This window comes from Teleopsis dalmanni, chromosome 2 (genome assembly GCF_002237135.1).
Source record: "Teleopsis dalmanni isolate 2A chromosome 2, ASM223713v2, whole genome shotgun sequence".
NCBI classification, from domain to species: domain Eukaryota; kingdom Metazoa; phylum Arthropoda; class Insecta; order Diptera; family Diopsidae; genus Teleopsis; species Teleopsis dalmanni.
Genome location: NC_051847.1, coordinates 5,618,962 through 5,637,493, shown reverse-complemented (window position 1 = coordinate 5,637,493; position 18,532 = coordinate 5,618,962). Strand labels below are relative to the sequence as shown.

The 18,532-nt window shown below is 32.1% G+C and overlaps 1 protein-coding gene across 1 annotated transcript in view; it reads left to right on the top strand.

Annotated features, from left to right (window-relative positions):
• Window positions 1-18,532, top strand: part of LOC119684482 — a 147,321-nt gene that overhangs the window by 85,399 nt on the left and 43,390 nt on the right. The window contains exon 2 of the mRNA XM_038098527.1: window positions 16,398-17,602. Coding sequence (XP_037954455.1) covers window positions 16,398-17,602 — 1,205 coding nt within the window. The remainder of the gene's footprint in view (window positions 1-16,397; window positions 17,603-18,532) is intronic.

Here is an 18,532-nt window from a genome sequence, read left to right as displayed (position 1 = left end):
TATATAAAGCCTATTTAGTCTTATGTTAATTTCGAAGAAGCATATGAGTCGTCAACTGTTTTAGTTCATAATTCATATGAAGGTGACAACTTATCAGATACCAGTTTAACATAAGTTTAAAGTATATTTCAATTTCATATACTGTAGTATTATTTGTAATTAAAATAGAAATTTAACTAAGAGAAGTGTTTTTGCAAATGGTTTAATTAACGTAATTTATTTAATATATAGTTTCGTTGTAATGTTAGAATTACAGCAAAAAAAACTTTAACTAATGCAGTTAAACAAATATGGGAACAATATTATGAAATTTTATTATATTATTTGTATAAGCAATATTATATGTACGTATTTAGCAAATCAAGACTATATAGAAAAATATTGTAATTTTTGCTTACGTAATGTAAGTCGAAAGTACTAGTAAATTAGATAACTTAGCTTTTGATTGACATAAATTCATTGAATAAACTACTTGCTGGCTAGCAAACTACCTCGTTTAAGATAAGCCATAAGTTTTAATGTTATGGAATTAAAAATCTTTGAGCAAATTTTGTAAAGTTTCGAAAACGCTTAAAGAAGTAAAATCTCAGAAGAAATCAACATTCGCGTCCTTCCTTTTACAACAACATTGAGTGGCTCCACTTAAGAAAACACACAATTGTAATGTATGACGGAAATATGTTTGTCTCTAGTGATTCTTCACAAAATCACTTGACAAATGCACAATTTTGTTGGACTTTGATGCAGTCGCAGACATGGTGGCCACTAAAACGAGTAAAATATTTCAAATAAATGAAATCTAGGAAGTCAATTGCACAAGGTTTCTCTCATATTCCCGATTAAAGTAGAAAAGTACAACAAAACTGTGCTTTACCACAAAGGAAAAATAACTCTTGGCAACAAGTCAACAATTCAATGTCATCAACTTGATAGAAAGCAACAACTTCAAGTCGGTCTTCTTAGTGGAGTGGTGCGACTTTAAGGTTCTAAGAATATGATGTCACATTACTTTTACGTATACAGCACTGCTGTATATTTACATTCGCACTTTTGCCCCTCTCACCTTTTTTGGAATTGTAAGATGGCAACGAAGTGTAGTTGTCAATTCCAATCGAATTTATTGTACATTAAGTAGGATTTTATATCAACTCGAGGTACTTGCAGTTGCAATCTTTTTTATATGTTAAATTAAAGAGTAAAGAACATCTTATGGCAATAGAAAAGATTATTTGCAGTCGCCACAATTGTGGAGTATGACTGACAAATTGAAATTGAACTAGAAAGATACTTTCTATGAGTAAATATATTTTCTTCTGGAATTATTTTTGTACATTTACAATCTGCTCACAGTACAAAAAAAAAGGTGTATTACTTTGATATACTAATGTTGAATTCAATGCAGTTGTTTTTCATTCTATAAACGCAGAATACACAATTAACGCAGGTATTTATGTACATAAATAGTTTAATTAAAATATGTCATTTATTTATTTAATCAAAGTATTGTAGTTGAAATTCAATATGTTGAATGTAAGAAAATTTCAAACATTTTAATTGCATACTTTTAGGCGCATTAATGCAAAAGTAAATAAAAATTTTTATTTTGCAATTGCTTTGCAAAGGAATACTTTATTATATTTAAACAAATATATTCATGTATAACCATCTTTACCTGGTACCAAACTACCACTTGTCCACACAACCTCCATATATCCAACATGCATTTATAAATAATGATATTAAACCATAAAAGCACGTTGCATTGCAAGGTTCGCAATTGGCAAAAAAAACTGCATTGATTGCAAAACTGCAGGCAACTGCTCCTCTCTTGCAGATACACTCCAGACTCAGATACAAAAACTGTACTTGGCATTTATTTTACTTGCAATTGTGCAGCAATTGAAATGTGCAATATAAAATTTATAAAAAAAATTATTATTAATTTTATGGTACATGAGTGCAACAAGCCCGCTGTTGTTGTTATCCTGTCCAGACGGATATGAGTTATGTTTTGATTGTATTGGCCATGCTCGAGAGATAAAGAATCGCATTGATTTGATTATGATGCAAATGAATTACTGTATGTAAGTGTTTTGATTTTATGTATTTTTTATTTGTACGACTTTATGGTCATGTCTGGTATGTACACTTGTTTCCAATAAAAATCATATTTTAATTATTTTCATCCATGAATAATTGTGAACTACGAAGAATTTTTTTCATTTCCTATATGGAAAAATGCTTAAGTAAGTTTATATTGATTATATAGATGGGTTCATTTACCTCTAATTGAACTTCAACGTTTCATTTCACTTAACTTTAGTTGGCAAAAACATACTCTTCAGAGTAGACAGAAGTGTTTATTTAAAAGAACAACAGAAAGTTCTGCCTTAATTATTTAGTTAATTTAATGTAATATTTTTGTGACCTACAACAGTGACTTGCAAAATATAAAACTAGTAAAAAATTGTCTCAGAAGATCTAGGAAATGGGATATGGGCTTTCAATCTAAAAATATTCCTTTCAAAATTCTTTAATCGACAAATTCGATTTCTGAACAAACTGAACGATACTAAATTAGGTTAATTTACTGAGAGATTAGCAGTTCCAATGCGATTGCTTGATAAAAAATTGGTTCCAAGTTTCGATTGATGAGGAGTCACATTATTCTGCAACTAATGCCTACTTTCCTCTGTGGGATTTTGGAAAAATATGAACACGGGGTACCGAAAGCTTGCAAATTTCAAAATTGAGTTCTAAATTAAAGATTTGACGTCATTTAGTAAACGCTAGGTAACAATAGTCTTGGAGTTGTTAAAAATCGTCACTATGTTGTGAGTGAAGTTTTTATACTTTTCCGGCTTTATGATGATGTGCTTTATTTGGTTGGTAGCTGACGTGTATAAAACACACAGCCATAATGCTTCTCGTCCAACTGTTTGATTAAATTATGATGAATTGTTGCAATCAATAGACAATCTATACCGCTCATGAAATCTGTTACTATGTAAAGAATCATCACAAGCTTGGTTCATTGACTTATATGTTTCGCTAAGGTTGATTTAAATATGAGTTCCTTATTCGATACCTAATAAGGATGTCTGTAGTACAAACATTTACTGGGGGAACTATTCTGAAACCATCAGTTAGTACCTGCCAACAGATGGTTTCACAAAAAATATTTATTTGAGATAGTGCTATTTGTTTTAAACTTGACCTTAAATATTGAACTCTTCAAGCTGAAAGATTATTTTAATTTGCTTTATTTGTATTTTAAATTAACCACTTTATCGCAATTTTTAAAAAATTGGATGAAAACCCCAATATGAAGAGAAAAAAGTACGTACTTAGTAGAAGTCAAGCACTTGTCTAATAAAAAGACTCATTTCCACTTCTGCGCTGCAACTTAAATTGTGTCACTTGTCAGCGAATAATAAGGAAAAAAATAGATAATAAAAGTGAGGCAAAAACTGAAAGAAATTCAACGAGAAAAGTGCATTTATTTGCTTTTTGCATTCATGCTAAGTGCACTTCCGTAAGTTGTTGATGCTGTCGTTGATGTTACTGATCCTGCAGAACAGCAATAAAAACATATACAAAAGTGTTTCTTATGTTGGCTGTTTAATGTCCTCTTGATTGACATAAGTGACATAATGTGCAACAGATTATTGCAGTTGCATAATTTATAATTTACAAAAAGGAATACAATAGTCGTCTGTACTATTGACATAGTAAAGGATGAAACACAAATTTTAATAGAATTTATAACTAGTACTCTACTTTGATGTCAGAAGTAATGTAATATCCTGCTCATAAATAATATTTATTGATTCTTTCATTCTATGGTTCATTCTATGAACTTCAAAGATTTTAAGCCGCTACTTAAAGTACTTTAAGAACTCTACCATGACAGTTAATGCTACTTTAATAAAGATAATTCAATTCCGAATGATTTATTGACAACACATAGTCAACATTTCTCCATATCCTGTGCTTCGCTCATTTAGAGCAGAACTTCCTTTGTTAAGCCATATTCCATACATACATATCTGTCCTCTGATATGTACGAAAGTATTCGAATTAATTTTTTTATTTCTTCTTCAACAAAGCATTGTTGGCAAATGGCAAAAAGTATTGTCATCAATAAAACAAGACAAAATATAAATTGATTGTGACCCAATTTAGTTCAAAAATATATCAACAAAACAGTTTTTACACACACAATGAAATGCAATCAACCGTAAGGAAATAAGAAAAATTGCTTACTCAACACTAACTGATGTGCTCATGTATACTCGAATATACGCAAAACGGATATACATCGAGGACCACATGTATCTTCGGATATTTGTACACGTGTTAATACGTAGGCAGCCTCTGATACGGCGTACATACGGGTACATATATGTTTACTTTTTGCCCGAGAATTTGATGCGAAAATAAATGATTATTTAATATTTATTTTTATGCTGCTGCCTAATGTGATTCCTTCACCCAAGTTCGTTAACAAAAAAAATGCATGTACCCTTACACTCGCATATCAGTATCCTTTCATGAAGCCACTCATACTTGGCGTTAAAACCACTAAGGACATTGCCTTCTATTAATACCAGTTGATTTACCTTTTGGTATTTATTATTTAACCAGCGTATGTGATTATTTACGCTTGATATGCACTGTTTGCGCTTATATCCGAGCAAAGGGAAAATTTTGGAGAAATAAATAAATTACGTAGAAAAAGGAAGTTTGCAATAAAAACAAAATGGCAGACGCGTTCCAATGAAATTAGCACAAGAAAAAAAAATGAAAAAAGAAAAATCAACGAAAATCGGTGTAAAAATGATTGAGTGCCTGTGAGTAGTAAGTAGAGTTATTCATTTCCCTTATTCTCTATTAATTTATCGAATTATAAAAAGGATATGTAGTCACAGAAAACATCCACTTCGCTCAAGTCTGGTTTAAGTGAAGAAAAGTGCTGTTTGTCATAAATTTTAATTTTTGATTTTTCCTTTGGATTTACTTTAATAAATTTGGAAAATCCTTCCAGCTAGCGATTCCACTCAAAAGCAGTGTCCAACGAACTGTACGGCAATCGCACATCGAATCGAAAGGATGTGCCATGGCTTGATTTGAGAGTTAATGAATTGGAAGATAATAAGCAAATTTTTTTTTAATTTTCATTTCATTATCATTTCGCATTGGTTTGGTATTTTTAATATAAATGAAAGAATTTTTTATTAAATTATTTTTTGTTCGTAACTTCACAGAATATTTAAAATGTTTGACTACATATATTGAAAGTACCAAATTTGATTTTTAAAAGACAGTAAATCATGTGGATGACAACAGCATTTTAGAATAGTTTTCGACAGGTAAAGGAGAATATAGTATTGTTTGAAATTTTGAGACTGCTCGTATGTGGGGTATTTATTGAAACACAAATTTTAATTAAATAATTATATGTTATACATAGGGAAATAAGGTATCGGTTGATTGACCGTTACGAAAATATCTTAAAGACAGCATTTTGCGTCTGTTTCTTTAAATTTTCAATAAATTTTTTCAATATATTTTATATAGATGTTGGAATTGGTTGGAAAGGTTGGAATTGTTGTACATATGACTTATTTGAATGATAATGACTTATATATATGACTTATATGACTTAGATATTCAATTGATTTCAAATGTTTTCACAAAAACTCACATGCCCTTTGAGCCACTTCATAATTTCATTACTGCAGATAGAATATATACAAATTCTTTAAGCACTTGATTTTATGAATCCTTAATTTCTCTGATAATATGTTAGAGCATATGACAAAGTCTCATAGAAATCAGAAGCCATCCAAATCATAATCAGCTAAACTTAAAAAGATAACTAGATGTCCATTGCTTGTTTTTCATAAATTTAAAGCAAATACGAGTATGAACACACCAATTTTAATAGTATATCGCTTTTGGGGTCTTCTTCAAACGTACCAAGCAACAGCGATGTCAGCCTGGAGGTCAGACAAAGAATCACTAATGCCAATAGGTACTACAATGAGCTCAGTAGACAATTGGGATGTAGAGTTCTCTCTCCACAGAAAAAGCTAAGACACAATAGTTCACTTATTGCAGAATTATGAACCAGCAATGGAAATTTCCAGAGAATATGATAGTTTCTCATAAAATGTTTAGCTACAATTACCACATCCAAAGAGATCACGGGGTACGAGCGTTACACGACATTGATATAGTTCAAATAAGTAACGTCCAGGGGCTGCACTGTCTTAGTCACGTTGTAAGAATGAATGAGTATGCTTCAGCGAAAAAGATATTTGAAGTAGTTGTTCGAGGCAGAAGGCATAAAAATAAACCGCATCAAGTGTTCAAGTTCAGGAACCACTAACTGCACGCGGCATACGAAATTGAAGAAGGCATGCAGCGGAGATGCTTATAGAGAGGAGTGGTGCTTTAATCCGAAACCTAGTAACGGATTATTAAGGACAAACATTTTGTGTACAATTAAGTGCAAATAATAGCAAAATAATTGCAGTAATCCACAATTGAACTTCATATTCCCTCTTCCGTTTTCAATCCGTTACAAATATTTGCCTACAAAGCAAAGGTCACAAGTTCATTTTCGAGCAACACAAAAACCGCATTTGCACAATAAAAAAATATTTAATAAATAAAAACTTCCGACAAATTGACAGATTGTATGACAAATTCACTTCAACAAACAGAAATGAAATGAAATTCCTATACACACGCACTCACACACACACATATATATGTTATCTTATCATATACAAACAATAATAATAATGATAATGTTGACATCAGCTGTTGACGTTTTCATTTTCATTTTCATTTTCATTTTACTTTTGCTTTTGCGTTTGGTTATGGTTTTTGCTTCCTTAGCACATTTGAGTTTTTACAGTTACGGAAACTTCCTGTTTTTGCTGTTAGAGTTACGGAAATGACGACATATTGCTTTTGCTTATATTAAACGAGCACATCCATGCATGGCAATATGAAAAAAGTTAAGCAAGTGCGGAAAGGTGTACACGAGTAAACACACACACACACACGCACACACACACACACAACTTCTTAAATATGCACGTGTATGCAAATGTATGAGTTTAGCATTTTTCCGCACTCGCTGGTACACGCACACACCTGTACATTGCAACAGTTTTGCATGCATGGAGAAGAGGGCTAAGTTAAGCGTGTTCAGAGTGTTGAGAGTGCTAAGGGTACTAAGGGTACTAAGGCTGTTAAGGGTGTTAAGGGTGTTCAGGGTGTTGAGCATGTACAATTTTCGAGTGATCTTTGTAAATTACTGTAATTTATTTCTGTAAACTGTTAAAATGTATATGAGCATTTAAGTGGTTGCGTGCGGTTGAATTTATGCTTTTTAGTATTTGTGCAAATGTTTTAATGTGCAAATGTGCAAATGTGAAAATGTTAAAATGTCTAAATGAGTGAATGGCTCAATGACTAAACGTTTGAATTACTCTCTAAGTCTCTACATAAGGTTAATTTTATATTAACACACAGTGTGTGTGTATGTGTGTGTGTGTGTGAGTGTGTGTGTGTGTGTGTGTGTGTGTAGATGCAAGCGAGGATGACTTTTGCATGTGTTAACAAAGTGAGTAATTTTACAGTCAAATGAAAAGTGTGTCAAAAGTTGACTTTTTACGTTGCATACTTTTCTGCAATTTTAATAATACAAGTAAAACAACAAAAGCAACAAAAGCAACAAGAGTTGCAACAACACAAACGAAACAGCAGTCAAAGTAGGATAATATCAGGAGCAACAACTGAAGCCTTACAACAACAAAGTAACTAATTGTTTTGTTTGAGGTTCGTCCTGGTAATGTTGCTCACATATTCATGTGCTCAGATATTCTCTGATGTTGATGGATGTGTAAAGTTATTAAAATGTGTAAGTGGAAGAAGAAAATGAATATTATTCTTATGCAAAATGTGAAATATTTTCGCATGTGAAATACTTTCACATTTGGCACAGTTTACTAAGCAACTTATTAAAGTTTTGTTTTAAATGTTTTAGAATTAAACTTTAAAAATATAATTATATATATTTATAATTATATATATAACATAAAAAGATGTTAGCTTAGGTTAACTACACAATATAATAAAATTCTCTGCACAGGAACTATAAGAACATTTGCAAAATATATTTATTTTGAAAGTAACTGAACCTGCATTTCTATCTTATTATCTCATTATTAGTATCTTATTATACTATATCAGCAAGTCAACCACATATCTTTACCGGTAATGAGTTATAATATTAAAATATATCAGTAAATAATAAAATATTTGATAGACTAAGATGAGCTTATAGTGTCAGTTTGTTAGTTTATACTATACAGATTGGCTGAGGAAAATTGCAACAATGTAAAATGCTTTATTTTGTTTATTTTTGTTAAATTTAATAAAAGATTAAAGATTTAAATTTTTTAATTTGTTTTGGTTTAATATTGCCACCTCTAACATGTATTATAGTCCTTAAATGGGCAATGAAGCTATCGCACCCTGTCCTCAAGTGACTTTGCGATATTTTCGCCCATTCTCACCTTAGCGCTTGCTTCAATATTTTGGTATTAATGCTAACCTCAGTTTTTAAAATAACTCAGATTGAAAAATGTTATTGAAGATGTTAAGTAAACACGGTGACCACTGTATTGATAAAACAATTGAACGTTATTTTTCAGCCATTCTTGGTTGAAGTGTGCTTTGAGCGATGGTGCTGAGTCTTGTTCAACGCCTGCGACGGAAATACTCATCTGCTCAGGACTTCAGTGCTCCCTCTAAAATGATTTCAAGATAGATTTTGACGTTTATTTTTACCCCGTTTTTGAATATGACAGGGTCTCGGAAAATAAATTTTCTTGTGAGGACCTTGGACGACGACTGAGGTTATCACAGATGTAAACGAACTGAATAAAAGGTTCATTACAACTGATTAATGTTTTAAAATTGTTTAATGTTATAAAATGTTTAATGTTATAAAATTAATATTAGGATCAGTTTACATTAAACGGTTCTATAATTAAATTTCATTGCCAACAGAAATTATTTCTATAAAAAGAAATGTAAAAGACTAGTTATATTTAATTTTATAAAGATGAGAATTGTAATTATTAATTTCTCAATGCCTATATATCATTAGTATGATGAAGTTTATCTGTTTCAAAGCAATCGAACATCCAGTTAGAGAAAGTACTTCAAAACGAATATAATATATTAATAAAGATATGTCTTAATGAACTAGTATAAATAAAAATGAAGTTATTTAAAAAATAATTGCATTCTTCGGGGCGTAAGCAATAATTTTACTCAAATAATAGCCAAACTACCGAACTGAGTTGGAACGCAGTGAATCGCAATGCCCAACATCGTTCCAAAAGAGAAACGAATTTCAGTTTAATTGCACACATCCGTAAAAAATAAATTATTGCCTCGCAGGCATAAAACGCATAAAATAAATTTAAAAATACTTTACGGTCGCGTTTAAGAGACAAAAAGTGGAATAATATGGAAAAAAGTATTTTTTATAAAAACAAAAAAATATTTTTTACAAAAACAAGCACCTAAAAGCCGTGTAAATAAAAAATAATTACTTGAAATATAAAATGAAGTATGCCTTTTGGCGCGCAATCCCAAATGCACAATTACAAATAAATAAATGTGCTAATGACCAAGAGAGCACAGAAAAAGCGAAGCCAAATGAAATCGTACCGAAATTAAATGTTGCGGCCAAATAGGTCAAAGCAGAAATTTTCCATAAATTTTTGGTAAATAAGACAAAAAACATAAATTCTAAAAATTTTCCAAAAAACAAAAAAACAATATCCAAAGAAAAAAAAACTACTCACGTTAGCATTGAGGCCTCTTTGTTTCCCCGAAAATTTTGGCGCGCATTACTCATTTTTATCAGTTTTCTTTGCTTTGTTCACGCAAATTCAGACACTCGTAAGGACGACTCAAAGGCATACACACAAATCCTTGTGCTTACTTCCCCTCAATTTAAAGAAGTTTTTCTTTTATTTGTTAAAATGGCGACAACCGTTTGAACAGCCGCCATTTTAAATGCAAGTAATTTTCATATCTAGCTGGCAGCGTATTGCTTTGCAGAATGTCCTGCAGGACATTTTCTTTTAGAGTTGGTTTTTTTCCATTCGATATTATTTTTAGTTTTTTTTCGCTTTTAGCATTGGTGGACGTTTAATTTGTGGTCTTGTGGAATGTCACATCGCACGTTCGTGTCTCATAAAAAATGTTTAAAGGCGCAACTTTTATCGCACTCTTCACTTTTCCCTATTAATTTGTTTTTTTTTGCATGTTTATTCGAATTCTTTTCTACTTGCCTTTGTGGGATGTGCTTTCATTACTGTAATTCACATACTTATACCATGGCAATCTTCTCAATTTTGGACCGCATAAAATAAAATGTTTAAATAAGAGTCCATTTTGGCATGAGGATTGTAAATAATGGCCGAGGCATGTCCTCTTAGAAGTTTATGAAACGTTAAGCAATATTTTTGCGTTTATCTAATTTTGGTAATGGCCGGAAATGACAACTCAACTTTTTAAAGAAGTTACGTTACATATTTGGGAAAGTGTATCATATTTTTCTTTTAAAATTATTACCGACTTAATTTGGCTGTAAATAAATATGAAAAGGATATCTAAGCTGAAACGAATTTTTATTTAATTAAATTAAACCTATTTCATCCGAAACTCTTTGAATTCAATCGAGTGGAATAAAAAATTACAGGATACGAACCTCCCTACAGTGCAGAGTACTGCGAGCAGAGTAGACAAAAACAGAAGCTTCTGGCACAGTAAGCTATTTCTGACACTGTACATCCAGTTAGATTAGGTAAATGACTATCAATCAGCTACCAAATAATTGCAAGTAAGATTATTGCATTCGGAACACCTAAAAAATTGGGACATATCGTTGACATCTTGCAAACTGTTGCTGGATTCTTTCTGTGCTGAACTTTATAGTAGAAAAGGGGAAAACTCAACGATTTGTAGACATCTATATGCAAGTTGGCCACACTTTGTTAAGAAGAAATTCAGTACTCTCATTGAAATGCCTTATAGAAATAACAGATTTGTGGTGGGTTTATGAATGGATCTTAGCCGTTTAGGAAACTATGCTAGAAGATTGAATTTCCCTATCATTTCTGTCACTGTTGATAGGACGATGAAAGTGTCTTGCATATGCTTGCATATGTTACTGCCTTATACCTTTCTTAAGGTAAGGAAAGGTATGCTTTATACCGCATACCTTTCTTAAGATCCTTTAAATGGTTCAAGTTAGTTTTTAAATCTTTGAGTTCGTATACGGCAACACAATGAGCAAATAGGCTTAAGTGAAATCTTAGAATTGTTGGTATAGCATAACCTCACTAAAGAATTATAACAAATCGTTATGAACTTATTTTGGAGTGATATTTGTTATTCTCTAATTGAGCTGATCAGCTGGTCAGGAAATACACTCGACTAATATTATTGATTAAACTTTATTAACAATCAATCTTGGCATTTTTATATCAACCATTAAACAAACCATATAAATGGAATACGTTATAATGTTAAACGATTTGTGCCAAATAACTCCTATGACAAAGTCTGTTAATAACCATGTAGAAACAAAACACCTGACTAATATTGATTTGTTCTTGGTAATTAATATGTTTCATTAATCAACCGATTACTGTCGAAGTTGTGATCAGAGAAGAGAGAGATAAATATATTTTAACTGCGATATTTCTTAACTGCTACTCGGTAATCGCAGCAGGCTTCTAGACGTTATTAGTTCACATTTACAGAAAATCTATTTAAAACTCTTCATGAGAAAACTTATGCTCTGGCAGAAGATATTTGTTCAGTTTAAGTTCCCATATACTTAAGTGTGTGTGCAACAAACCGAATATTTGCATTAAAGACTTTGATTGTTTTATTAAGACAATGACTCCTCGATCTAAATTAGCAGTATCTCTATTCAAAATTCATTCAGCTGGCAGCCCTAAAATTTGTTCCCAACGTACTCTAATACGAAAGGTTGGAATTCTTCTATCATTTAACTAAATTAATAGAATCGTAAATAGAATCCATCGTAAATTAATAATTTTAAATACATTTTCTTAAACTAAACATTTTATAAAAATATAGAACACCTTTTATATACGTTAGACGAAGATTTGGTTGATAAATCGCTTATCCAAATTATATTTCTAACAATTAGCAGTTAGTTTAAAATAAGATTGAAGCCATTCCTTTCAGCTAAAACGTTGAGTTGCATACATTAAGCAACTCATTATGAAGTGAACACACTTATACGCACAGTTGCATTTGCAGACATAACGTGTGCATAAATATGCATTGGAACAACTCACACTAAAAGTCTAGAACCCATTCAAATTCCTTATGCATGCAGCATAACGTCCCAACCCCTTGCTGTGAGAGATGATGCTATGGCAGTCGTAATAGCAATACCCTTTTGTTATTAAGGCAACTGCAGCCACGTTGATTAGGTTAATGTCCTTAAGGTAAACCAACAGCAATAGTATAATTCTTTGTTCTAGCCCTACTACTTACTTATGTATACATAAGTATGGTGGAGTATTTACATATATACATATAAACAGTGCATGCAGCGTAGCCGAGAGGCAGACTTCTTGGTTACCTTTGATTTCATTATACTACAGTTTGTTCTTGTAGTGTGTAGCGAACACTAACCCACAGTTATGCACTCACACTTCGACTTATCTTTATTTCTATTTATGCAGCTGCATAACCATGGCTTTTGTGGTTAAAATGTGTTGCGCACCCCTCCCCCCAATCGTGTCCTGCATTCCGAAAAGGATTTTTGCACTTAAAACAGCATTTAAGTTGCCACAAATATGGTTCAAGATGAGTATCACAGCCGCAGTAAAAACAAATCCTTTTTCCATAGGTGTTGCATTTTTGATATATGTGCACGTCTGTGTGTATGAGTGTTTGTATTTGTTATTTCAGTATATTTTCATTAGGACATCTGCGTATTTCACGTTTAATGCGTACTCATTTGTATTGCAGGGGCTTATTTGCTGTAAAAGCCTTTTAATCGATTTTAAATGGTTGCAAAATTATTGTGTTAATTTGCATGCACATCCTGTACGCACATCCTGTGGAGTATGCACATGCAACCAATGGCGCCTAACAATGTGTGTGAGGTTGCATAATTAGGTGTTGATGATTGAAAATGAAATATGACCTGACAGACAATTAAACTTTATTTTATCATGAAATTAAAGCTTTAATTAGACGCACTCGAAATTAATTAATTAATTACATAAATAATTACTGATAGAATTTTGAAGATGTAAGTGATACGAGATGGAAAGCAAACATCATCATTTTATCAACATTTAAACTGAAATGTTTATAAAAATACAGAAAAAATACTTTAATTGTCTATAAATGCTATTTAAAACACTAAGTACATTTAAGTATTATTTGCGTGAAACCAAATCGTACCACTAAACCATTTTAACTTTTCAGAGGGGATAAACTTATTCAAGGTTCTTTAATGTTCAAGAGCAGAATCCTTTCAAATAAAGGATATAAAGGATCCACAAATAAAGTGTGTTGAATCATCGCTAGTGGTAAAAAAAACACATTTTGAAACTAAATAGCTTTCATCTCTTAAACTAACGAATTAATTAAGATCTGTCATTCAAACCCACATTAACATTAGTCTTAATTAAAAAGAATTAATTAGTTTTGCTACTTAAAAGAAATATTTTTGTGATCATAGTAATGATTGCTGGAATCACTTTTCATATATTTGCATATATATAGTATAGTTAGCATTTAACAAATATCACTTACAGAACTTCATTTAACTGCTAAAAAATATATTGATTTCTCAGAGTTCTTACTAAGTACTGCAATACTGCATTCTCACAGAATTCACAAACTCACAATGTCTGCGCATTTTAATTAGAACGATGTCAACATATTTACATAATTGAAGGCAGCTCATTGTAACTCCCACCACAACCACTCGCTACCAGCACCAAAAGTACGACCAGCACCGAAAGGCATACTTAAAATTGCTAATTAAAGTCATTTTACTAAACATATCCTGCAATCCTTCTGCACTACTTAGTACTTTAACTGCAGTTTTTGCTTAGCTTCCCCAGTTCGCTTTGACGTAAAAACGAAAAAGTTCTAAAGCAGTTTCAGGGTCAAATATTCCAACAAATCTCATATATAAATGTACTGCAATTGCTGTAACTAAACACAATTTTTTTTAATTATAATATTCTATATACATACGTTAAATATGACATATACTCCAAGCAACACTATTTGGTTGCCACCACACACAGTCCCATTTTAACCTTTTATTCCAAGTCTTTCAAGTCCTTTACTTGAAACTTTTTATATGATTATTTTGTCTGCATGTATGAGAAGTGCAAGGACATTGAGTTGTACTCTGGCTTACATTTACTAATTCTGCTACTTCAACTACTGCAACCAATTACCTGGCAGTTGAAGGCATCTGCTTCAGTTTCGACTGCAGGATTACTGTCACCACGTTTTTCCTATACTGCATTGAAATCTTTTTGTGCCTTTGTCGTTTGTAGAAGTAAAATACTTCATTGTATATGCACACAAACATCCATATATCGAAATCTGTCTTGTTAGGTTGGTTGGTGCTTTGTTGTTATCTCTTCACTCAGTGCTAACAGCGTAGGTATTTAAAGCTTCCGTTCGAGGCTCATTTCCGCTTGTACACAAACCTATCTGTCAACTTCCGTACGGTTTATGGCACTAAGCTTATGTGTGCATATATGTGCTTAACAAAAATTAATTGTCAACTCCGACATGATGAATTGTATTTAATGGACCCCGGCAATAAAAACCTTTATTACTCTATGCTTTACCGCTTCTGCGCCTGTCAACGCTTCACTTCGGAGTTAATTTGCACAGCAAATGAAACACAGGAAAATATATGAGTAGAGTTAATGAATTTAACATCAAATATTGTCAACTTACCACTCAAAAAAGAAAAAAGAATCATATTGTACAGAACATGATTGTGACAAAGATTTTTATACTAAAATAAACGGTGAGAAAACTCAATATTAGGTCATAAAACAGTCTTGATTTGTAAAAATATTTAAATTTATATATATAGCCTTTTATAATCCTCAAAGGTAGGGAAAAAATTTTCAAATCATCGTTTTTCGATTCCTTATACACGTATCCTGTAAAAAAACTTTCTAAGAAAATTTCAACCTTGAACTATTCCGAATATTGAAAAATAATCTGTTGATTCGTGGACTATCTACAATATTATTTAGATTTACATCTTTCGTTTTCTCCACCACTGTTGTTTATACGGTTAAAGAAATAGATTCATAGAAAATAATCATCTTTATCTTTCTTTATTACTATATAATCCGGAATAGAACAAAGCTTTATTCACAGTATACACTGTTATTGTGTACACTTATGAATGTCTTGACAAACATATACGCTTATACCAGAAATTTTTACTTCGTAAAGCGAAAAACATAGCTAGCTGCATTAGTACTCCATAAGATACTTGAGAAAAAGTTTCTATTCACTTCTTCATGTACTATATGAAAAAATAAAATTATTAGTAAAATAATTGATAGTATTAAGTTCTGAATCTTAGTCTTGCTACAGATCTTATCATCTTACACTCGTAGTGGGGTGACTAGGTACAATAGAATCCCTTACAAAGTTAACTAGAGTTACTGACTGATATTAACTCAAATAAGTCATTGATGATAATAGTAGAGTTAAAAATATTTATAGCAAATTTATGTTTTTGCATAGCTCTCATTCTTCTGGCACAATAGACCACCTGAGGTCTGGGATATAGCACTCCCAACTATTATTAATTACGCACCTCTTTTCTGTTTTTTTTGTATATTGCCGAAAATATTTGTGTAACATTCTTCCTTCATTTTTGAGAGTCTCTGCCAATGCCAAGATCTTTCTCTAAAGAGCATTTTAGGATTTGCCAGACGTTCAAGATATTTTTTAAACCTCTGAGTTTCTTATACGGTGACAGTATGGGTTAATAGGCCTAAGTGGATTCTTAGGTTCGCTGACATGATCTAACCTAATGTACTCAGCAGGATAGTATATAATATATACTTAGTACAATTAGAAATATAAATTATTAATAATATAAATCAATTATTATTAAATATCATAAGTAAATCATTCTATAAGTCCTAGAGTGGTAAAAGTGAAAAAAAATTAAATATTCTAATAAAATTCTAACAAAACTAATAATTAATAGTTTATAATGTTATTATTTTTAATTATTTCAGGCACCATCAGCACAAAACAGCAAAATATCAAACCGCAAAATTCAAATCATGTACACAAACCCGCCGATCCTGCTCCAACATGGCGGAGCCTATCAATACAGAGCACACCAGTGTTGAACAACAGCAAAGAAAAATCTTTCTTACGAACAACAGATGACAATATCTTATCACAAGCTGCAAAGCTTAAGAAATCCAACACTAACGTCTTCAAACAGCAGCAAGAACTCAATGTGTTTACACAAAAATGTGCCAAAAATTGTTTAGAAACAAATAAATCTGCTCAGCTCTCACTCTCACCTGCAGCCAACCCTATCTCAACTGTACATTCCGATCAAATCCAACATTCTGCAAATAAATACAGCAAACCATTTCAATTGCCTTTGATGACTGCGGAAAGTGCACAGTCGCAAAAGTCAAAAAGTCCTGCCAAATCAAAAGCTAAGAAGATTGTTAATAGTAGAAAAGTGCTAACAGAACATGCCAAAGTGCATATAGCGCATCGTAGCCTACACAAAGAAGTACAACTCCATAGACAACCACACGAGCATCACAAAATTCACAATAAACCGCATAGCACTATTGTGAATACACGTATTAGGCGCGCTACAGAACGTTTGCATGCACTGAACACTCTCGACGCTAACAATGACAGTGTAAGCAATGAAGAGTTCACTGTGTCTGAGACAACTAAAAAACCAGTCTCGGCTTACAATACTGCACTGTTGGAGCAGATCAGCTTTACATCACCCTCTCATTTTCTTCAGAAACAGCAATATACCACTACTTACTATAATGAGAGTATTTCTCAATTGAGCTCACATGATGGTGTCCATCTGCTTGCGTTTGCACAACGTCCTTTTAGCGTTTTGGCACCTAAAACTAAACGCTCAAGGTCCACAGTCACTATGCCAGTGGAAAAAATACACAAGGTTAGCGAACCAATGATTATTATTGATGATGGAGAGGAATTTGATAGTGGCAATGATCATGAGCTGGCAGCTGTGGCCAATGCTGATGATAAAAGCGAAGATTACTCACATGACGAACCTTTGGAACCACGCGTTCTTCCTCTTCGTCCGGTACCACCTAATCCATATGAGGATGAAGAAATGTCCGTTGTTTATGCTGAACAGCATTCCGAAATACGTTTAATGTGCGAAGTGGACCTGGATATTGCAGCCAGTATGTGGTATAAGAATGGACAGGTAAGTTTTAAGAATATTGAAAGCAAAAGAATGTATTTTACGCAAATAGATATACTTAGGTATGATTTCTATTAAAAAAGTTTTTAAATTTTTATAAAACATATTTACTTCTTTGATATCCGATCACTGTTATAAGGATAATGGATTCATATTAAAAAATATAAGATAAAAGATGAATAAATGTGGGGTGATATATAGATTACTGTTATTAAAACTCGTCTATAATGTGGAATTCTATACTCGCTATATGTAATACATAAAGCTATGACACACATTTGTAATATGGAATGGAAGTTCCCATAGTTCCCATAGCGATTTTTTGTGAATAAGTCTTTATATATTGTTTAATGAATTGAGATTATGCTACTGTCCAAGAAATATATAAATATATGCAAATCACCTTAAAAGAATTTGACGCGAAAAAATTCAGAGAGTTTTAACTGGAAACATTATGTTTTTTAGAGACTACTTGTGTATCATAATCCCGAGGTATTATTTAAATAATGTGAATATTTCTCAACAAAAGCACTTACTACATAAAATGCTTACGCAGAAGAAAGTATCGCCGTGTCCTTGTATCATACCTAAAATGCCAGTTATCTTATTATACGCATTTCAAGTCACTTTAAATGGATTTGATGAAGGAAATTTGTCTGCTTCCGCTCATTCACGAGGACAATATTATTCCTCTTTGAGCAGCCTCAGCTCAACGGTTCTGGCATCCTAGAATATTTATAATTTTATTTGTTTTTAAATGCAAATAGTCGAGGAGCTCACGTCGCACACTCGGACGCATTTCATTCTGACTTTAATTGCATTCCAGATATTAAATATATACCCTGTCGGGCTGCCTTCATCCTCCTCTTTATGTTATTTTTTTCTCATTTTCGTTTATTTTTATTTATTTTGTGTTGCATTTATACACTTTGC